We start from the raw sequence: 24,531 nt of genomic DNA on the forward strand, positions 1-24,531 counted from the left end.
GACATATGCTGGCATCCCAGTATGACTCTGCACCAGAACAGGGTGGGTCCCAGCCCCGCTGCCTGTGGTGCTAGCCCTGCACCTGCACCCGACCTTACAGGCCCTGCACCTGATCCTACAGCACCTCGCACCTTCCCCGTCCCCACCAGAGGGCCACTGGGGTGCTCCCAGGTCTTTACTCCCACCTGCCCCCAGCCCCTGCTTGTCCTTTCTCCCAGTTGAGTCCTGTGGTGAGGATGGCTGCAGGCACGAAGGGACACGCTGTAGGTGAGTAAGGACATGGTGCTGAGGGGCCAGAGATCGTGTACCTCTGAGGGAGAGAAAGGAAGGTCAGGTCCCAGCCCAAGGTACAACCAACCTCACACTGCAGCCACCACCAAGAAGTACTGGAGGGAAAAGCCCCATACCTTCCAGCAAGGTAAGACTATCTCAGGCATATGTGTACATCCAAAGTGACCCCTTTTTCCAAAATGCATCACCACAACTGTCTCTCCATCTCATACACAACCCCATCCATATTCCCTCTGACACCCTACTGAAACACCTATCTACAATAATGGGTATAGTATCACTGGTACCACTCCAATTCTTTTTTATATTGACATTGCAAGTGATTCAAATACTTCCTGTCATCACTGCCACTGCCAGCTGACTCCAGAACAAGTCTGCCTAGCATTTTTACCCATACAGTGTTTGTATATGTATTTCAACACAAGCTATTTATACATGCACATAAAAGCATGCTGGACTTATAAAACCAAACGTTGTAGTGGGAAAAAACACATAAACACCCATACATCTGAAGCAGGAATCCAGCTCTGTAGAGGCTGAGATCAAGCACACCATCCGTTACCAATTATTATTAAATTATGACTCCTGTTCAGGAAAAAGAAAGGCTGCTGCAAGTATCAATGCAACAGTAAGCTATCCCTTTTGCTTATGACCCTCTCTCTCCATTCCTCTACTTCTGCCTTCTCCCTCTTGTAACTAGAGGCAAAAAAAAGAGCCTTCCTTCTATCTCTGGTGTCCCACAGCAACTGTGGTCCAAACATTTGTGATTTCCAGACAAGATCACTGTCATAGACTAAATCTGGAACTCCATATGAAAAAGAGACTCACATTCCAGGCAATGAACAATGTGGCTGCCTGGCTTTTCCACATCTTAGGTCACAGCCAGCCTACCCAGCCCATACTCACATCCTTCCAATTTTGCATAGTTTAAAACTTTGCTTCCAATTTTCAAAACAATGAAACATGAGATTTTGACTCTAAAGACAAAGACCTTTCACATCACTCTCTCACACACCCCTTTCCCCAACCCCCAGCAAAAACTCTTAAGTGAAATATATATTGATTTTATAAACTCACAAGAAACATGCTCATCCTGAAATGAGAACATCTAGATTTTACTGCATGTTTCAGATTTTTGAGTCACCTTTTCCTCTTTTATTCCCTGCATGCAAGATCACAGTGACCCTTGCTGCTTAGGCTAATGCTTACCCCATGTGGAACACAACAAAATTCCTCTCCAGGACACTGCAACCCAGTATTTAAATGGCATGGAATTGAAAGGACAGCAGACTTCTACCCACACATTATTAAGTCAGTGACTCAGCGGTAGGACCAGATCTGTGTGGCTAAGGTAATGACGTCAGAACCATCTACAGTTAGCAGTTTTAAATTGTCCTGTTTTCTGAACTATTTAGACCTCACAGGCTTACAGCATAGCAGACTTTTTCCAACTTGGTGGTCCTATCCAGGCATAACCTGGCATCTGCAGTCAGCCTTTATACAGGAATAAGAGAGAAGTAGTAGATGAGCTGTTTGGATGTAGCCTTAAAATCAGTTTGTTTTAAATAAAAAGTATCTTCAGATTATTTTTTTTAACTGAAAAAAAAAACCAAACCCAAAAAAACCCAAAGAGGATGCACCACACAAGCACAAAAATGCATACAGCTTCATAATGAAACAAAAAACCTACTGCTGATAGCTAGGAAGCTTTGGTTTGTATTTTTAAAACGACATTCTTCTTGACATCCTGGCTGCTATGTCAGTGCTATCATATATATGCAAACAGAGTAACCTTTTAAATTTCGTGACAAGGCCAGGTGGTTTGTATTACAGTTGCTAGGCTTGTGTAAAATTTTATATAAAGCAGTTCCACCCAATTCAGAACACCTCTGAGATGATTTTAGAAGCCAAGAGGACTCCACCCCTTCCTTTTCCTTCCTGGACAATAGGACATAGAAAAGCAGGAACTATCTCCAATCCCTTCCTCCATGGATTCTTTGGATAAACAGTAAAAAAAAAACCCAAACCAACCAAATTCAATGTTTGGTTCCCTCTTACCAAGTCTTGCTAAGTTGTTAGGCTGCCAGATAAGGAGGAAATTAAGCCCCAAAACCAGTTAGGAAAATGAGGGCCAATGAGTGAACAGTGCTGATAATGGCACCAGTGAGGGGCTTGGAAACTCATGTTAATGCCACCCAGCAGTGAATGAGATCACTTGGAACAAATGTGTTGCTGTTGGCTCCTGGAGGGGTACGGGATCGGGTGTGCTGACTGCTGCAAAGTTATTTCCAGTGCTCTATAAATCTTGTGCTCTGATCATGCCCTTCGGAGAGCTAATGCTGATGGAGGGATTTTCTGTTCTTCTCAAGTGGCTGGAAAAGTCCCCATACTTTGCATGTATCAACAAACAAACCAGAATTACAACTACTTGAGATTATCTTTTGGTCAGCCTTACAAATTCATCCCAACACATTCACGTAGTTAGGATGGGCACAGGAGCCAGCATCAGTTCCAGGGGCTAACTCCCACTGCTGTTACTGGAAGCATTTTTCCCTCATCCTATTCCAACTTTCTTGGCCTCACACTGAATTATGGGCCTCATCTTTGGGAAGCAAGTGCCATATTCCTAGAAGCTACCCTTTTCAAAGTTCCTTTCATTGGGAAAAATATCCAACTCCTGCAAATGCACACTTGTGAAAAACTATCCTTACCAATATCATCTGTGCCAAAGAGCCTTCAAACTGCATTTAGATGTAACACAAGAACATGAAACAGGGTGAAGACTTGAAACGTATCATGATCACAGAGGACCTTTTGACAAGTGGCTGCTACTGCAACCAATGCATTTCCTCTTTAGGAGGAGAAGTCTATTGTACTCTGAAATTAGCCTCTTTACTAGTGAAAATGGGAAAAACTTTCTATGACAGTGAGATACTCTTTCTTAGTATTTTCCAGAAGTATCAGGAGAAGACCAGGTAAAAAAACCTTGATATTTCTGTATGGATGAGTGTGAAAAGCATCAGACTGGTAATAGTACAGAGATTTCACTTTGCAAAAACTGGCATTTCTTCTCTCTTCTTTCTTCTGTCTTTAAAGAACATACCACCTAAGTAATACAACTCTCAAATCTGATTTATTCAGAACAAATCTGGCATGCAAGCTGACTGCTTTACAGAGCTTTTTCTAAGTTCTCAATTCCTTAATACTCAATTGTTAATTGCAATTCAACTGCAAATAAAAAAAAAATTCTTCTACGTAATCTTAACTATATCTAGTGTCACGATAATGTTCTGAATACAATGCTAAAAAAGTAAAAGGCAGGTGAAATTTATTTTGCAACCATGACAAATTTTCACAGCAGCTTTCTAAGTCCTACAAAACACACTCTCATATACAAAATAAACCATCTCCTCCTGACTTGAGTTGAAGTTGAGTAATAAGCTGTATGTTTAAACAGGGAACAGGTATGGAAAGTATTTTTACTTTTGAAGAAGTAAAAAAATACTGTATTCACTTATCTTCTGAAGAAAGTAATGTCCTTCAATATGGTCATCAGCTCAAGCTGTTACCTTTTCCATCTATCGAGTTGGTGGTTCATACCAACAATGACATAGGTTAATGAAAAGGATCATGTAACTTTCTTTGGTTACACCACACTATCTGAAACGTCCCTATCTGCTGCTCCACAGTCCAGTCCAGGAGGACTGGCAAGCCTGTGGAGCTATTTGCTAACTTTATTCAAAAGCTGGAGACTGTTCCCAAGCCCCTGCCCCAAGGGAGGACTAGCCCAGTGGCTATGCTGGAAGGAAAGCTCACCGACTGCCTTCTCTGACTTTGAGCATGGACTGACCTCTCCCGACAAGTTCCCTTTTCCCACCCAGTTTCACACTGTGCCCTACAGAGCTCTGTTCCATAAGGGTGCCTTCCAACAATGCCCAGCCACAACTGGCAGGACAGCTGAATAATGCAGTGCAAGAATGTCCTCAGCTCAATGCAGTTGCCATCAGATGGGAAGCGGCAAGACAGGTATGTACTTCCATGTCTGCCAGCTTTTTACAGGCTAGGAAAGATCAATGAATCAAAGTTATTTTGTCCTAAACACTATTCTCACCACTTTTAGGATGCCAAGCACCTTATATGGTTTGTATTAGCATGACTGGATTTCTGTCAGTGAAATAAGATGCTACCACATTACAGCCTTAGCCTCACAGGCAGACCTCGTGCACAATGAAGTAGTTGTGTGAGAATGACTTTATGCCACCCACATGACTGATGATATTATGATCTTAACTCATTTTACTCACATTTTCTGCAGAAACACTTACAGTCTCTCCTCTCTCCCTAAAATATACCACATTATGATTCTGGACACAGTGAAAGCCTTATGTAAGTGAAGATCATTTCAGCCAACTTGCTGAGACAACAAAAACTAACAAAGTTACTTTCCATATGGTATGCAGACAAGGTATTTTATAAAAAAAGTGATGCCTGCAGTAGGAAAGAAAGAAAAGCTAACTCTACAGTCAGAAGTCTGGGAAAATACACCATAAATCTTTCTGCTTCACCCATATTCTGTATTTTTTTATCACCAGGTCTTAGATGCTTCAGCAACAAGTAAAACACACTTGCAGAAATACTGTCAAGTCTTAAATAAGACTAAAAGTGTCACACACACCCACTGCCCTTCTTCTACACCCTTACCGATCTTTTTCATGTTGCGTTTTTTACTATTCTGCAGACTACTCAGTCGTCCTGTGATCATGTGTACACACACATTACAGGCCTCTCCCTGACCAAATGAAGATGATAGAACAGAAATAATGGAAATAATCACAGAGTTCTTCTAGTTAACAGATTCACTGTTATCCAGAGTCCCCAGTGTTGTCTTTAGATCTTTCTAACTAGCTGATTCCAGGTTTTATAATGAAAGTCCTCAACAGCCTATGCTCAAACAAGATAAGCTTGCATAGTGATACCAAAAGAGGTGTCATCAAGGTTAGGTAGACTTAAAAAAATACTGGCAACCAGAAACTTTCCGTGTAGACCAACTTTCCACATTCTGTCAGACACTAGATACTGAAAAAATTAAATATCTGCATAAAATGGTCACCTCAGAAAGCAACAAAACGAAAGCAAGCCCAGACCCACCTTCAATTCTGTAAACCTACTACACTGTCTGATGGCAACGGAAGCTGCTTTCTATCATAACCCAGTTCTCCTCAGTCAGCTCAGCTTCCAGCTGGACTTTGTCATCTTCAAACTGCAGTCAGTTTCTGTAAGGCTTCTCTGAGACAGTGGTACATTATGGAGATGTAGCCTGCCTATGATCTATCTTACTATGTAGCAGGAACCAGCAGAGCAAGAAAATAGGGAACAGGAAAAGAAAACTGACAACACAATTATTCTTCCACGCAATTGCCTCACACATGTCTGACCAGGTCTGAGCTCAAGGCACTGAAAGGTGATGAGAAAAATGGCTTTAAACTTTGAGACCTTCATCGTTCTCAAAACATTGCTTAAAGATGTATTGAATATGCTCAATTCAAATAATTCACATCAGTGAATTCAATCTCTGGAAAACTAACTTTTCCTTTTGTGCCTTCTCGAAAGTTCCAAGGTTAAACAGGAAACAGAAAACAAAATCATTATTTGTTATAGAAGTAGACTGAAAAAAATAGGAGGGAGTCACAAATTCTGCAATTAGGCAGATGCCCTAACAAGCCTCTTGTAGCATCCAAGACTGGGGGCAGATCAGTATGAAAGTGATTAAGCCATCAGTATCTTACTTTTGGCTCTTGTGGCTCAAAGGTTGCTATCAGAGATGTGTTATGCATTATGAATCAGAAATATGTTACCTAACTTCTGATGGGTTTTTTTAGCTGAAGTATTCAAATCAGTGTTTGCCTTAGAAAGCAGAGGCTACAACTGACCTCCTACCCTCTTCTGAAGCTACGTATCTGTGGTGAGAACTCATTTGAGAGAGGACAGGAATTGAGTTGTTGAGAAGATCCCAGGAAGGACACAGCTTGAGCACTACTTGAAGAGAGATCAACAGTTAAATTTCAGGCAAAAGCTAACTCATACCTCTCTCCACTCCTGCTGCTATGAAGGAATCAAAACAAGTCAGATAACCTGCTGGAAGCACTCATCTCCTTTCTGAAGGTGCACCCTCATGTTGGTAAGACTGTACATGCGTGTGGTAACAAGTGGTTAGAAATACCAAACAGTGCTGTTGGCAACCTTCACTGGCTAAGGACAGACCTTCATGTTGCCGTGGGCAAGTGCAGACACTGCCTTGTACACACTGTTTTATAACAAGTGCAATGAACTTTAAAGTTGAAATAAAGATGCTTCAGAAATACAGATATAAAAATTTAAGAAACATGAACCAGGAATTCCCATGCTGTACATGTGTAGGACTAAACAACCCCCAATTAAGAAGCTCTCTTGCAGCATTTGTGAAATTCGAGTTAGTGAGCTGTGTTACGCAGGCTTCTCAGTGAGTGAACTGTAAAGTAACTCAAAGACAAAACAAGCCCAATGCCCACCATTTCCAGCCAACCAGGCTTAAGCAACCTTGGGCAACTTTTCCCTAGTACTTCACCAGTGCTAACTTCAGTGTGGTCCTTCAATGCCAGCGTGCTACAGCACTGAACTGTCCATACAGCACATTCAGGTCCTTTAAAATGGGCAGAGACAGGATGGTGGTTCTGTATTGATTTCATCCCAGCAGTAAAATCCACAGACAACTGTCCCCTTTACCCCTCCCAACACTTAGCTGACGAGGTGTGATTATCCAAATCCTTTACTTTTTACACATAAGTACTACAAAGTGTGGAACACTCTTGCACTCACAAGAGTACTCAGCAGTACATATACGCATTATTTTTTATATACCCTCTGATGCTTTAAGAAGGCCTTTTAGTGACCTACATTACATACAGGGAAAGCCTTCTATCTCCTGAGTGTGCAGACTACATTTTATGTACAATTTAGCCTTCTATCTCCTGAGTGTGCAGACTACATTTTATTTACAATTTTTAAGACCAAACTTTGTTTAAAATACAAAGAAACATAACTTCTCTGTGTACCACTTGCACATACTAGTGGACATATCACTGCTAATCCCTACTGGAAGATTAGTGAGAATTTAAACACTACTTGTCAAAAATAAAAGAATAAGTTCTTACTTCTTAACTTTCTGCTGGTGGATGGAACACAGCTGACAACCTTACTTACAAAATTCCCTGAATAAAACCTCTGACATTGACAGTTTTCTTTCTTTATTGGCCTGCCTCCAATTTTTCATGCTTGAATTTTTAATGATCCATTTCTAATGTTTAGTTACTGAGAACATTTAAACTCCAGTAACACAACAGGATCTCTGCAGTGAGTAATATCTTCACAAATTAAATCTAGAAAAGAACAGCTCTGCTATAGGCTTGGACTGCAGTTCTTTGTTCCTGGGTCACGACAAGAAAACTCTCCTGTGCATATACTGGAGAAAGAGCCATGAAAAGTTCTTCCTGCAGGTATGTGAGGGCGTGTAAGCTAACATTCCCTTTAAAGGGCTGTAGGTATCAGGGGTCTGATGACTGGTAAAATGCTAATGGTAATGTTATCTTAGTTGTACTTCTCAATGTCTGCTAAGCCCTTGGTTTCACCTTGTAAAATTAAATGGAGATTATGCTCCTTTGACTGAGGCTGTAACTTTGTTTTTTTAAAAAAAAGAAAAAATTCAGACAGATTGCCTGTGTACTTTTATATGACAGTGCAAGGAAAAAAGCAAGCATGAAAGTGGAGAGAAAGAAAAACCCTGAGAAACCAAAGCTTGTGGCCTGATAGTTACAATTCACAGGCATGAGAAGCAGCAACACCACAGCTATTGCTTTGATCTATCTCCCTATTAATTCCTCTTCCCATTATAGAGCCTCTGACATTTCACTGGTATTCAGATGCGATTAAAATATATTCTAATACTTATAAATAGAAATGTTGTTTCAAGTAGTAATTAAAAACAAATCTGGCATTTGGAAACCTGTATCAACAAAAGGTAAAAAGTGCAGTAAATGGCAACAGTCAAAATGTTGTCTGTTTTTCAATGAGAAAAAAGCTAGATCCTCGTTCTATCACTCTTTACATTAATATTTGGATTCCCAGGTGTCTACAAGTATTCAACCTACAACTTCCGCACAAGATTAACAAGAGAGATTTTGCTCTCTCCTTCAATTTGAATTATTGATATAAAGTTCCAATTATAACAGGGTAAGTCATGCATACTGACTTTCTGCAGCCTTCACAGTAGTTTTTAATTAAACAAGAATCAAATGTCACATTAAATTTACCGTGCTCCCTCACTGCACGTGTTTGATCATATGCTACTTCACAACCAACACTTGTTGATCTATAAATCTACACATCTTCTATTTTCATGACTGATTCCATCTTCTTACGTCCCCTCCTGAATACTATGTACTCGAAGCAAAGACTCATTCCAAGGGTGCTTTCAGACACAACTTCTGCTGCCTTAATCACCACAACTCTCCCAGCCTGAGAAATCCATGGAACTCTACAAAATAGCCAGTGCTGCATGTGGTAATAAGGATTTACTGGTTTGGCCCACAAAGACATTAAAATCTTTGGAGCAGGGATGCTAGCCTCATATGTGCCTGTGATGGGGAAGTCACATTTACAATATCATATACAGCAGTGTTTTCCTCAGGCATTGTTAACATCCCTGGCACTTACTAGACACAACTGTGAAGAACTGATTCCCACTGAAACTGATGCCCCAAACCAGAATATACTGTAGTCTCTCTGGAAAGCAAACTTTTCTAAATCCCGAGTGAGACTTTGGAGCACTCAAAGAGGAACAATATGGGCTGACCACAGGGAAGAATAATTTTAGACCATGGCAGGCATGATTGCACTTGGAAACAAAACACACAAATAAAATGAACCAGGCTCTATCACACAGTCACCATGAATAGTGAGAAATCCAACACTTGAGCAATTGTGCTGCCCAAAGTACATGTTCAATGGTTACGACATCTAGGCTCCTGCTACTACGGTACACAAACACAGCTGGACCTATGCAAAACACACAGAAATACCGAGTAATTAAGACATCTGAAGTTGCAACAATACTGGAGTTAAGAACTTTCCATTTTGGATTTAGACACAAAAAGAAGGAACTTGAATGAGCCTAGATCCTAGTAGAACACTACCATTCAAAGTCAACAATGCAATGGCGTATGTTAGGTGGATTGTTTTAAAGTGAATTACCTCAGCATCTTGCTCCCGGAGCTGGTACGTTTTCTCTAAGGACTGCAGTATTCTAGGACATAGTGTCTTCTCCTCCAAGAGAGACTCCAGAAGTAAGACCAGCTGGTCAGGTAGAAGCTAAGAGGAAAATAAATGCTATATGTGAATAAAGATCTCTATTGACTGAGCAATTAAATGGAAACAAACCACAGGGGACCAGAGTGTGATAACCTGTGTACTTCTAGCACATGTTTGAAATACAACAAGAATTTTTAGCCACCTTCTGGAAAACCTCAGGGTTTATGTGTCTGTGTTCTGAAAGACTCTGTGCTGGAGCCAAATTTTCCATGGTTTTCACTACTATAGTTAGATGAGATCTAAACCATGCTTATCTTATCAAAACATAATCATAGCTTATTAAGTAAGATTTTTATGGAATACATATGCTGAGTAATTCCATTTTGTTTGGGCTGAGAAGGGATAAAAAAAGATAATTCACAGTGCATAATTTCAGGAATCAACCAGACATATGAATGCATAATTTTTAAGAGTGGCATTTTTATCTGCTCTGTGAGCAATTGCACAATATTCTTACAGTGAATAAAGGAACACAACACAAATAAGTGACCTACAAAACAAGTGTTGTAATGACATCCTGAAGCACAAGCCATTCATCATTGCATGGTAAAGACGCATGGACATTATGTTTGTGCACACACAGTATGTATCTATCGATACACATACATAGATTTAGTAGTTAGATGCCTGACTCCAGAACCTATCATTTTCAAGTTGAACCTAATGTAACCTAAAAAGAAAAAGCACAAGAAGTCTGATGTAGCAAGTGCTTAAGTGCTCTGTTTAATAGGCTTATTGGATGAACAAATAAATAATTCACAGAGCTCAAACAGAAATTACACCAGCTGCCAGGAAAGATCTATTGGAAATTCAGGGTTTGGGGCCATCAGTCAGAAATTTGTTATATGCCCCAAAGCTTTCCCCACTATTCATCATTGCAGGGTGCCAAAAGAGAAAGGGGAAAGGGAGGAAGGATGTGAATTTAAGTTTTTGCACACCAAAAAGAAACCAGCACTGTTCACTTCTAATGGTCTTCAGACACATTAAGCAAAAAAGATATCCTGTTACTTTAACACTACCTCCAGCTTTTATCACATTTGGTGATTCTCTGCTCCCGCCTTGCTGCCCGTGTCCCCCTCTGCTGCATCAATGCATTAGGCATGCACAAAATGAAGTTGGCTATAGGAAATGCCTCTTCCAACAACACACCCCACAGCCAGAGCTGTTTATGTGGACTGACAAATCTGGACCCCTGACTTTTGACAGCAAGTCCAGGAAGGTATCAAGGATCTTCTGATAGGTCTTAATCTGTAAAATATCACCATTAACAATTAACTAAGCAACAGGAATCCTTCCCTTTTAGCCAGACATAATTTAGCATTACTATCTAATTCAGAACAAAGAGAAAGAGATCTCTAGGATATTATTACTTTGGTTTCCTTGCATTTTGATTTCCTTCCGTTTTTTTATTATTCAAGTTGTCTTCTTAAAGACTGAAAAAAACTCACATCTTACTCTAACATTTTCTAAGTGATACCAAAGCTTGCCAACACAATGGAGTGGTTAAAAATATTCATTTTAAGAAATTAAGTATTTCAATTTCAGGACAACTACTAAAATACCAACTTGAATGTTTATTGCACAGTTCAACAGCAGCTGCCTGGGGGATGGTGAGACACTCTAAAAAATAGAACAGGGAAGGCTTCTGGGAACTGGCTCAGTTTGGAAACGGAATTCATTCTGAACACTAATAAAATCTGGAATGTTGTAGACCACCATGCACAGAAAGGTAACTTCTGATTTAGAAAGCTTTCCCTGCTAACTACAAAGACAGCACAATAATAAATTTGTAGAAACTGTAGAACACATGCTTGAATACATAGGTACAGAACAGATATTATTTTATATCTCCAGTATAACTGCTATACAGATTCACCCACAGAAAGCTATTGTTTAAGATAACATTACAGAATCTCATTGAAGCCAACAAAAGCAGATCAACAGCCATGTCCTTAATTTACCTCTGCCTAGTGCTGCATTATGGGTGAAGAGTTTTCAGAATTACAGCTTAAATTCTTACTTTACATTTAAGACTGCAGAGAAAAAAAAAAAATCTGAGACCATGACCTGTTATTTTCCCACGTTCCAGTTGCCCAAGATTAGACTTTACATACCAGTTTCCAGCTCATGGTTTAATTAAAGTCCACGGTAGGAGCTAGCAAAGACTGTCAGAGAGGGTGAGAGCACCCGCAGAAGAAATGCTGATAGACCTATAACCAAAGTGGCACTAGTGGGCACAGCTATTACATTGTGTTCTCCCACTTCCAACACAGATAAAAGGAGGAACATTCTTTCATTTCTTACCCTTTCCTTTTAGTAACACAGACTCTGCTTAAGAGAAAAATCTATCCTAAGCAGAGGCAGAAAGCTCCACCAAAGTTTCATAACTACAGAGACTACTATAGAATTCCTTCAGAGGTTTAGAAATCTTTTCCCCAAACACAGCAATATGAATAATGCTCTCTCCAAAGAAGCTTTTTAACAGTTATAAATAAACTTCACAAAATTGCACTTGAATTTTCAGTCAAAAAATCCACACTCTGTTATTTTTCATTTTCCCTATGACTGTCCTTATTGTTCCACCCACCTGTTACTTCTCACCTTTCACATCATGAGAATTGTTTGAGGTACACACTGTTGATTTTCCATTTGTTTGCCTTATGATTAATACAAAGCGGCCCTTGCTTTTAAATGCTACCAAACCATAAATGCTGGAGAAACAAAAAGTACATTTCTTTTCAAGTACTGTGATGTCATTTTCCTTTACAACTGTGAATGCATACTGAACATCTAACATACATAAAAAAACCCACACAGCACAGCTGCAGCAAAACACAGCAGGATAAACTTCACTATGTCAATATGTGTCTCCATGCTGAGAACGTTCAGAAAACAACCGTAACGACTCAAACACAAAATGTCAGTGTCCCTGTTTAAAAAAAAAAAAAAATATCAATCACACTCTGAATTTTATTGGAGCATGCTCAATCAAAATGCTCAAATATAAAGTAGATTGCTTCAATCAGGCAATGTGGCAAGTATCAAGAAACCATCTTCATTACAGCAATGACTGCTGCAACAGCATCTATTGATACCGTAGATAGCTCATGTCCCAGCCTATGCCTGCCACAAGGAAATCATACCGCTTTTCCCAGGGTTGCCCCTCCCCCTCTCTCCAGCTCCAAGAACTGACACTACAAAGAGGAAATAAATTAGTATGATGCAATCAAGCACACCAGAGCTTTTCTGTCATGTCCCATATCACTAAACATCATCCACACTATAAAGCTGTATCCCAGCACTGTATAAATTACCTTGCCCTTAAGACTGCAAAACCTCTCCTGCAACTCTTCAGCATTTTGAAAGAGTTCACTTTGTCCTGCCACTAAATAAGCCATTTGTCCCGTTTCCTTTATCTTACCTGATGTTGTGGTTTTAAAGGTTGAATAATGAGGCTGTTACCTCTAAACCAAATGATCAGGAGTCTCAAAACTAGGTCTGTGTTTAAAAAAAAGGCAAGATAAAAGAATTAAAGAAAATGTAACCAAATTGAAAATATAATTCAGACTATTACTGAAGCAGCTTAATGGGGCAGAGACTCAATGTATACTAAATACCTGGGAACTGAAAGAAAGCATACTTTGTATTTTATTCATTTCAGTACACAAGACACTTAAGCCACTATACTGTGTTACAAGAATATCTCAAGATATTGGTAGGTTTGAAAGGGTTTCTACAAATAATCTTGCAACCAAACTGAGTTTGCTGAAACCTACTCCTAACCTGTAAAAAGTACAAAGAAAATACATCTTGCCTGTTTAAAAAAGATTGGTATGGCAGATACAGAGGTCATCGACCTCACATCCCAGAAAGACCACCCACGCAAAGGAGCGTATTTATCATTTCCTACATTAACAAATGCAATAAATGCCAGATTCACCCTTTATACTAGAAAAAATGCCACTGAAACATTTGACTACTGACCTTTCACTGCCATGAAATGTGACACAGATATATCTACTTGAGCATCCACAACACCAGCGCTTGCACTGCACCCCTAAGCCAGGACACAAATCACTAAAGTAGTACATCTGGTATGCTGAATATCCCATTTGCTCCTGCCTGCACTTGAATGAAGTCATTGAAAGCCTCCTTGGAGGGGAAATCTGCCTCAGACTAATGCAGCAACCGATTGACAGTGGCGTGATTTCTATTATTACTCCATTATCACACTGGGATCTGTGCCTAAATGAGCATACTTCCTCCCTGATGCCATTTCCTTTTATCCTGGCTCTAGTCTAAAAGCAGATCAATGGGAGTAATATATATGATGTCACTTCAATTTACAGCTATTGCCTCCCTCCCCTGCGTGCACAGATAGATTGATTCTTCCCAAAAATGGTTAAGAAATGCACGGGGAGACTCTTCTCTCAGGAGAGGGTTCTTGCTATATTTGTCTGTAACCACAGCAAGGAACTGTTTATACTGAACAAAAACAGGGAAGAAAGGAAAAAAAAAATCACTACTGTGCACTGGAAAATGATGGCTGAAACACAATATAAACAAGGCCCAAAACAGAATTAATTTGACCTTTGAAAATTATACTGAAAAGGTTCAAGTTTCTAAGGCACAACGTATTTCTCCTGTATTTCTTTGAGAGAAGGTAGTCTTGTCATGCCCCCAAAACATGAAATGTCTTTTTTATTTACATTTTTACAAGATTTTCCAAAGTCAAACTAAATTTCTTCCCACCCCTCTTTTAAGACAGAAAGGGGAAAACCCCTCTTTGAAGTTCAGTAGTGAATGGTTCCCTTCAGACAGAATTTCCTCATTAACTGCAGATAAGAAAGTACTGCTACTAGTTCAGGAGACAGGATTTATAGGGCCAGGCCATCTCTGCACCTATACTCCTAACTGATCAAACAAATCCCGAATAAATCTCACATTATAAACTCTCCCCATAGACAATTTACAGTTTTCTGCAGGCTGCAATTAAACAGAAAACCCTTGCAAAACAATTCTCCCCCTTTCTCAAACTCTCCAGAAAATTGTTAGCTTGAAAATTCAAGAAAACACTATTTACTCAACAACATTTTTAGACAGAGTTTGTCATTGTTTACTTCAAACAATATTCTTCAGATGCTGTTTACATCTGCACAGTGACTTCTTTTAAATGAAAACAAGGCTTCTCTTCCCGCTCCCCCCACCCCGGGCTAAAATGTACTCATATCAAGTAACATATGAATTCAATAAAAATGTCCATGTAACAGCTGTTAACTAGCGTAGTGTGATACACGACTTAAGAGTAAGAACTAACTCTGAAAGAACTAGTCTGCAGTTTGATTAATATGCAGAAAAACAAAAGTAATCTGCAGCTGACAAAAAAATGCTTTGAACTGGTTTACAAAATAAAACCCATTTATGCCAGAGGCTGACAAAATTTCAGAAGTGTGTAGTGAAGCAGATTGTTCTGTTTAACTTTATTTGGGTCAGTTTATGACTTCCCTCTTGCTGAAAAATCGGCTCCCCTTCGAACATTTATGAAAGATAACTAGACTTCACTATATTTAAAAGTAAAATAAATATCTCTGTCTGTAACATTTCCATCTAGTGATAAGCTACATTTCTATGACGTGTTCCCACTGTGTGTAATTTTTACCAGTCTGCTCAGAGGGTTCGTTCTGTGCTTGGCAACTCATGGAAAATAAATTACTATGAATTTTGCTTCAAAAAGTCTTACTTCAAGGATTAATCATCACAGCAAGTTCATCAGTATTTGATTTCTGTTACACTTCAAAATGTTGTTTCTGGGACATTTAGGTGTGGTGTCACTTGCTTCATACTAGCAGGACATAAAACTGACACTGAGAGCAATTTGCTTAATAAACAGTTGCACCTGCATTTAGTTCCCAGTTACTTTCCTCTTTAGATCATCAAAATTATGGATTTCTTATTTTTGGAAGTAGATAATCTATGTCAGAAACCATTTTAAGGCCACTACCTGATCAACTATAAAGGTTTGATTTATTCTGGCCACACATATGAAAGCATTGCTGGGTGAAGGACACAAATCCCAAAGAACCGCACAAACTTAAGTATGCACACAAGTCAAATGACCTGATCTCCATGACTTTTAGCACTCCTATTCAAATACGAGAACAAAAATAGCAACTGACGATATGAAAGAAATAAACGTTATGTCACAGTTACAAAGTTTAAGAGGGCTTCTGGAAAGTTCAAACAAGGTTTTGTGCATGTGTTTGATTTTAATTATAACTTTATCTGATATATGCAACAATAACATGTCCACGAAGCTACAAAACTTGGGACACTTTTTCTAACTGAGCAATATATTCAGCATTTTTGAAAGAGGAGATTCTGATGGGCAAGCACTTTACAAAATGTGGCTGCTTCTTTGAGATGTCCTCTGTAAAACTTGTCCTAAACTAACACTAATTTGTCAAGTAATGTTTGCATAACCAGTGCTGTACTTCCCTAAATGTTACAGACATCCAAGTCAGGAAGGCTCTTGGGACTAGTTACATGCTTAAACTTTGTGATATTCATACAGGGTTTTTTTATTCCATTGCATTTAAATGTGATTCTGACACTGTACAAATCATTGTACAGATCACATTGTATTACTTACACCAAACCATTTTGTACCTACAGATCATACTTAGCATTTGATTTTCTTCACACTAAAAAATATTTGTAGGATAACATGAAAGCAAAAGCAGAGAGAGAAACTGTGGATATATATGTTACAATACTGTGAGATGAGAATGTCAGGATTTAATTTTATCAATATTTTAAGCTGATTTTCAATGTGGGAATCAGCTGCATAAATGAAAGTTTAAAACTGTTTCATATTCTGTGTCTGATATTCTGGTCATGTGTTACCAGTAATGTTTTTAAAAGACCAACCATTGCTACTAGTCGATAAACTGAATTTCTTTTTTCTTAAACTATTGTACAAAATATTTTTTCCATAATTTACTTAATGGAGAGAAGATCCATTTATGAAGAAATTCAACATCAGCTATCTAATATAAGTGCACAGAAATGTCAAAAATTATTAAACCTTTATGATCTAACATCCTGCTGAGCCAGCAAAATCAAAACCAGGTGGCTTTCACTACACATTCAGTCATGTTATACAGTGCTTTCCCTCAACTCTAGTTTTCTCAAAGAAAAGTTTCACCATAACTTTACCCTCAAGCATAATAATTCCCTATAAGCATAACAGGCTATGCATTGTCTATTCTATGCAGATTATCTTCTCTGCCACTTACTACCATGCTTCCAGCATGTGCTGCTCCTGGTTTCAGATGAAATAGCCATGACAAGAGAAAAGTGGACACAAGAAGCCAGATTCCACACCTGAAATCATACTGCAGGGGACCATTACTTAGACACACTGGGAATAGACAGCATTGCTGGGACACAAACTAAAGCTGAAGCCAGCAACAGCAAGATCTTCACTTACCCCTTCACTCAATCTCAGAAGTCCCCAGCACTTGGGAGGTGATCAGAATGTCAGCCGTGCGGTTAGTGCTTTCCAATCATGTGAAAGCAGCTGACAGTAAGACCACCTCCTTATCTAAGAGCAGACCCAACAGAGGCACTTCAGGTTCAGCAAATTATACATCTAACAAAAAAAAAAAAAACAAACCCACAAAAAAAACCCAAAACCCAAACACAAGGAAAACTGGTTTTATTTTCCAGACTCTTAGACTACTATATATTAAAGGATTCATACAGGAGAAACCAACAAGCCTTAGCAATTGGTAAAAAGATTTGCAACCCACATCATAGCAGATGCCAAAGTGAAAGCATTTGCCTCATTAGTCCACCCAAAAACCTCTAAGTCTCAGATGCTATGTGCTAATGCTGAGATCCACAACAGTAGAAAGCACCTCACCTTGAATGTCCATTGTCTAGACCCTCTCAAAACAAACCGGCCAGTGAGTGCCCTCTGAGACACTAAAAGAAAGTTGTAGGCTACAGCAGACACTAGGAACCAGTGTTCCAGTAGCCAATCTTCCAACTGTGAAATGGAGAGCTGAAGAATCATTATCACTGTACACTAGCTGCAACCATCTGTAAGAGTGCTCTCCAACAGATTTCCTTTATTTATTATAACTGCATGTACTGGAAGAAGAAAGAGGGACAAAAACCTGAGAGCCACAGAAAACCAATGAATTTTTCTAAGCTTTGTTAAATTGCAAGTTACTGGCAAAGTAACCCCATCACTCAGTACTGAAAGTGCTGAATCCTATCTCTAGAAATTACACTGGGCAGATAAGCTACCTCTTCAGTTCAAAATCCTTGCAACAGAACTGAGCAAGGGCTAGCTTAAAGACATGTCTTCTTCCTTGAGAAACTGGCACATATATGGAAATTTCTGGATCAGAAATCTATACCTACCAATGCAGGACCCAGTCCAGAGTTCATCTAGCATTCTGATCTTCAAGGATCATGGGAATTCACCAAGAGTTTTTGTTATGGTGCGGTCAGGTCTCGGAGAAATCATGACTTGCTCACCAGAACATGTTCCTTTCTGGTAAGTCAACCATAGAAGCACTACATCTGCCCCAAACAGCTGGAACCATTCAGAGAAAGAACCTGAAGGAGAGAGGCAAGAACCTTCTTTCTCTTCTAACCTCATCAGCCTGACTGCTGCTGAAGAAAATCATAGCAATTCTTTAGCTCATGGCTGCAGGATACAGCACCACTTCACCAGGGAGGGCTGGCCAAGGTTCACCATAAAGCACTAATAATGTCACAAGCCTTCCTGGAGGGAAGGACTAAAGCACAGATGGGAAACGGTACTTCCATCACTTGACCCTTTACTCCTGGAATCCACAATAATCAACTCTCTTCCCTACCCTTTTTGATTTCAGAACAAGTGATGAGTGATTTCATATATAATTATGTCAGTTGTCTTTTAACATTTGTAGGTCAACTGCATTTCCAGACCTCAGCTAGCAATATTTTCTTCTGACCTGGAATCTGGCTCTGATGTACTGTGTGTTCAACACAGCCTGTGCATACTCACAACAGTTCTTACAACACACCATGTCCATCTGATCCTTTGTTACGGGGGGTTTGCTGCATGATTTTTAAAAAATTAAGAATACAACTGACCAGACTGAGTAGATTCAAGTTTCAGAAATACACACATAACCTCCAAGCAAGCCTTAATCACAGACAACCTTACAATACATGTAACACATAAGATCCAAACTCAAGACTACATAGGTGATGCTGAGAACTTAAAAGAGCAGTATGTAAAGTTTGCAGTCATGAAACACTCTCCACTGACTGAAGACGCAGAGATGCCAATCCACCATCATTGCCTTCCTGGATTTTTTTTTAAACTAAGATCTCACCATGGCCATGACTAAAAATCTCCAGTTGTCTGGAAGAACTCTTCATCGTGGTTGAAAGTGATCCAAGTTCCAATGTCACTGTCACTGTCACTTCTCAGCCCAACTATCTCAGCCCAACTATTACAGAGTCTCAAAATGAAGCCCTTGGCACTTCAGAAGATAACTGGTACTGGACATGGCACTGGGACTCTAGCAACCCATGTTACCACATGCTTGTCATATTGGTCTTCTACATTTTACACTGGTTCCCACCAGAATTCCCTCTAATCCAGCTACTGTAGCCTGCACCAGTGACACAGAGGTGACCACCTCTGACTGCTGACTGAGGATCACAGGAGGCAGTCGGGCTCTTTCTCCACAATTCCCCACTCAAAGTGGACAGACTTCCTGAAAGGGAGCCTAAGCTTTTTGATGGGTTGATGTAAAACTTGCACTGTGAACTAAGGACTGGCCACAAGCACCCACCACCTTCCACTCCAGATGCATGGCAAGTTTCTCTTTTTTTGCCTGCTCTAGTACAAATACACAGCAGCATGTACTTAAGGGGGCAGAAGGAAAAATCCAACTCTTTCCCCCTGCCAAGAAGCCCTTTCTGAAACAAAACACTCCACTGCACACAGTGCTCTCCATGGGGACAGAATAAGACAATAAACAGCACACGACAGATGTTAGTTCATTGCTTAATGTACTTGTGGAAGCTACTCAGATCCTATGGCAATGAGTGTGGTATGGAACAGAACAAGTGTATCCCATTACATTTTACTCCTGATTTTAAAAATATGGATAAGACTTTATTTAAACATTGTGGAAGACAATCACCAATGGAGAAAAAAAATCTTTAAAAAAGATCTGAAGACAAGTGGATGCGTGTTGCATGACACCCTCCTTATGCCCAGTGCTATCAAAAAAAGATGCCATAGTTATTAGCAAGGATGTAGCTGACAGATTTTCTCTTTCAAAATCCTACAAAGGAGCATTAAAACTAACCATAAAAATAAATCCAAGCAGAAACTTGCTGGACATGAACTTCTCCAAACTGCAATTTGATTTACAGATTTTTAGTTTGAAGCAGTTCAAGAAATTGAGTGACTTGAGATAGGATTAGCACACCATTAGCATGCATAGGAGGAGGATTTCTTTTAAGAAAAAAAACCAAACAAACCAGCAAACCAAACCCTAAAGGTTAGTTGAAATACTAATGATTTCAGAAGTAAAGATCAGATAAAATGTGATAAAAGTGCTACTGTTCATGTTTCTCAGATAAGACTTCCTGCAGTGCCAAGGTAGATACCAGAATTATTAAAAGGGATCAAGAGTTACTTTATCATGTGTATTGACCAGTACTTCCACATCTACACACAATATTAATAATTACTTTTTGATCCAGATAATGTATTTATTTCTTGACTTGTAACTACAACTTGTAGTGGAAATGACTGTATTTAATTTAATAGAATTACATCAAAGCACTAGCTTCTGAACAGCTCTCTTGAAAATACAAAAATTAGTACTTTCTTGTGATTATAGAAATGTGTGCTAGATTATGATAACACAAGTGACAGAAACACAGAAAAATATTTTAAACGTATCAAGCAACTACTAAGTTGAACAAAATACATGACATTTAAGGCACAAACACAGGCACAAATTCACAGCTGGGATAAAAGTAGAAGCTTTAAATGTCTTAACTTCGTCATAAAATAGGGATAAATGTAATTTATGATGCTCATTTGTAATACTGGTATATGCACATAAGCATGAAAAGATATGCTCACATAATAACTGAAAAGTTTTTACCTCTCTCCAAACCCCCTATTTTCTTATTATTAAATCCCATCTTTTTTAAAAAAAAAAATTAGGGTGGGGTGTTTTAATATATCTGTAAGGAAGATTAAATTAGTTGTTTAACTAATTTGTTAATTAAAATTTTTACTTGAAAAATTGCTTAAAAGACCTTAATTTCATATCCACACACACCCCACACACACACACCCACCCCCCCCTTCCCCCTTAGGTTTACACATTACATTCCAGAGTACCTGGAATCCTTTAATGTATTTATATAAAATACAGGTACTTGCAACTTTATTTCCAGAAGCAGTCACAAAGACAAGTCTTCTTGCTGAAATGGGAGTTCTGGGTTCTTCATTTTCAAACAAAGATTTTTAAATGATGTTTTCCATCAATCATTTCCTACAACCTCAACTTTTAAAGACATTTGACAATTTCCAATGCTTTACAAATAACTAAGAAAACAAAGGGTAAAGCAGTTATAGAAAAATTAAAAAAAAAATCCTAAACCAAAAGCCCCACTCTTTTATTTATTTTTATTCTATAAACGTGCAGAGAAATGATAGTTTACTACCTTTCATTTCCCTACTATTTTCCCTTTAGCAAAAGGATCTAACATGTGTAAAGCAGTGAATGCCACATATCCCACTCCTGACCTGTGCACTTTTCAGTTCCATTCCAGACAGTTTATGTCCTGCTTAACACAGAACTTTTTACATGTACCTGGAGGAACCACTATAGGCCACAGTAGGACTTCCTGGTAAGTAGGCATCAAGCAAATCACTGCAATCAATAGCAGGGGAACCTATCCTCTACAAAATAACATTTATTTATTTATTCATTCATTCATTCATTCATTCATTCATTTATTTATTTATTTATTTATTTGCTGCATGCTACTTAACTTCATCGTTGGGAAAGGAGGGACAGGAAAAAATATTGATCTCCAGGAAGAATATGTGGAAAATTTGCTGACCTATGGCCTCATTCCATGGAAGAAGAGCTCCCACTAACTTCAAGGGAATATTTAGTCGCATAAGCAGAACAAGACTGGCACTTAATCACTGAGGTTACATACAAATGTGAAAACAATCAAAAAGATAATTCGAGGGAGCAGTGGACTGACTGTGCAGCAGCAGAATATTATTTATATACAAATGGTGGGCTGGATAACCACTAAGTACAGTGCTTCAACAGGTATTCATAATCTTATCTACTAATGCAAATATTTGACTGAAAGCTTTAGCGAGAACCTGCAGTACCGTGCACAGCAATAGAACCAAGTTATTTACATGGAAACAGTGCAATCCCACAACTAATTTAAGAAATTGCTTGGTAACATGATCAGTTAAACTAATCTAAGGTAAGTAATGAATGTTTTTGAATACTGAAATGCAACCCATTCCACAGTACAAGCAAAACATCTGCTTGGGATGAGTCTTGCTCTTCAGAAGCAAAGGCAAGTGCTCACTCCATCAGCTTTTTCCATCTGGTGAAAGCAATCTCTAGAAGTTTCATTTTATGTATGTCTATGCTACAGTGGCTAAAATGGATCTGAAGTTTCCATTATAAACTGTAATTTTTGGGTGTTTGTAAGTTAACTATAAATATTCCCTCCGGCAAGAAACTTGTCATTAAGTTATCAGCCTGTAACAGATTGTGAAAAGGTTACTTTCACTGTTATTTTTTCACATAAAATGTCCAAGGCAGTTTACTGATTGAAGACACATCTATCACCAAACTCCTACTTTTTAGAAATGAAAACGTAACAATTCATTGCTCTAGGACGAATCTAATGTCATTTGCAATTTTTTGAAATTAGGGCAGCTATGGTAACAAACAGTGAATAGTTATGGCTACTTTAACGAGTAAATATCTTCCACTGGCAAAATCAACTGTTCATAGCTCCATCTTAAAGAACATAAATGATAGCATTCTTTTCTTTTCTCTTTTCTCCTCTCCTCTTTTCTCCTCTCCTCTCCTCTCCTCTCCTCTCCTCTCCTCTCCTCTCCTCTCCTCTCCTTTCCTTTCCTTTCCTTTCCTTTCCTTTCCTTTCCTTTCCTTTCCTTCTACGTAGTACAGATATAGTTTGCTGTGTGTTTTTTTCCCCTATGCCTACAGTAACCTCCAGAATACGTCTCTGAAAATCCCAAACACATCATCAGCTACCCCAGCAAAACCCCAAGACAACCACAGTTTATGGGCACAAGGCTGCAAACTCTTAGGTGTCATTAACTCTGCGTGCATAAGTACCTCCACTGACAGAAACAGCAGCCTACATATGCTGACAAGTTTACAGCATTGGGCTCTCTTGACTGACTCCTAAAAGGACATCACAGGGTTTAATAACTGAATAGCAAAGTCATACCATAGAATTCTGCAGCAATAGTATGGTTATTATTTTTTCAAACTAGCTCAAATGGATCAGTGAATCTGTCTTCGTTTTGCCAATTATCTTTGTCTTAATTCCAGAGAAGCCGAAAGATCCACTTTAAATAAGGAAAAACTTTTAAAACAGCCTTTGATTTCACAGGAAGCTGATTACATGGGTATTAGAGACATATTTTCCCCCTGTAAACTGTTGCTAAAGAAGTTGCCTGAATTTCATACACCTTTGAAGACAAGGAATAGATACCAGCTGTGCTGCAACTGCCCAGTCTGGTACCGTCAGGTAAAACACTTGTAGCTGAGTATTACTGTTTTAACATTAAGTTTGAACTCTGCAACAGACAGCAATTTTCTTTCATAAACACCTCTAAAACAACTGATTCATAATAGATCTAAGTTTTTAACCACTACTAATTGCAAATGGACAATAAAGGCAAGAAGGTGATATGAAAGTGATTTCAGTGATACTCAAAACAAGCACTGTAACTCATAAAAGTTGAATTACTCCAAGAACTGGTAAGACACATGACAAACAAAATGCAGTATTATTGTGAAAAGGCCAAAAGATAAGGGTATATACTTACTGCAAGTGCAATTTCAGTTCCATTCAGTTGACAAGAGCACAAAGTCCTTTAACCTGATTAAACCATTACTGCGGTGCCTCTAAGATATTCATGTTCAAATACACAAGCTCTTCTTCTTAATCTAAATCCAATCACAAACTAGTCTTGGACATGCTCCACCCTTGCAATTACATACTGCTCTCGGTGATCACATTCCACCTTTTTTCCTTCCCTCCTCCTTTTCCGTATTGTAGCCGTTTTTATTCAGTGCTCTTCTGGGAGCATTATCTCTCATCTAATAATCACATTAATTAGAAATTTTAATTTTGGCATTTAAACTACATGAAACGAGTTTTGACAAATCATACAATTCTAGGGGCAATAACAACATAAAAGTAAAGGCCTTTTTCATCTGCCTCCGAACATATATGAATTTCTAACAGACAAAACCAGAAGAAGACATGTTATCCTCTTGCCTTCTGTAAACAAGATGAGACCCTCAATTCACGTAGGTGCTCTGGTAGTGCACTGACTTGGAAATAAAAGCAATAAACACAGCCTTTCGCTTTCACAGTTGAAATACTGAGTAGGTGCACCAATACCTGCCAATGGCAGGATGTATTTTTTAATCTTCAGAATAATGGCACCTTATTTATATGCCATCTTGATGTAAATAAAAGCAATAAAAGGAAAAGTAACAG

At 38.8% G+C, this 24,531-nt stretch overlaps 1 protein-coding gene across 1 annotated transcript in view; it reads right to left on the bottom strand.

Moving 5' to 3' along the window:
* CZH9orf3 (chromosome Z C9orf3 homolog) overlaps positions 1 to 24,531 on the bottom strand; it is a 202,202-nt gene that overhangs the window by 18,381 nt on the left and 159,290 nt on the right. Inside the window, exon 14 of the mRNA XM_026866039.1 lies at positions 9,577 to 9,693. Within this exon, the coding sequence (XP_026721840.1) occupies positions 9,577 to 9,693 (117 nt within the window). The remainder of the gene's footprint in view (positions 1 to 9,576; positions 9,694 to 24,531) is intronic.

The sequence above is a fragment of the Athene cunicularia genome (genome assembly GCF_003259725.1).
Source record: "Athene cunicularia isolate RWA chromosome Z unlocalized genomic scaffold, athCun1 chrZ_part2, whole genome shotgun sequence".
Lineage (NCBI taxonomy): Eukaryota > Metazoa > Chordata > Aves > Strigiformes > Strigidae > Athene > Athene cunicularia.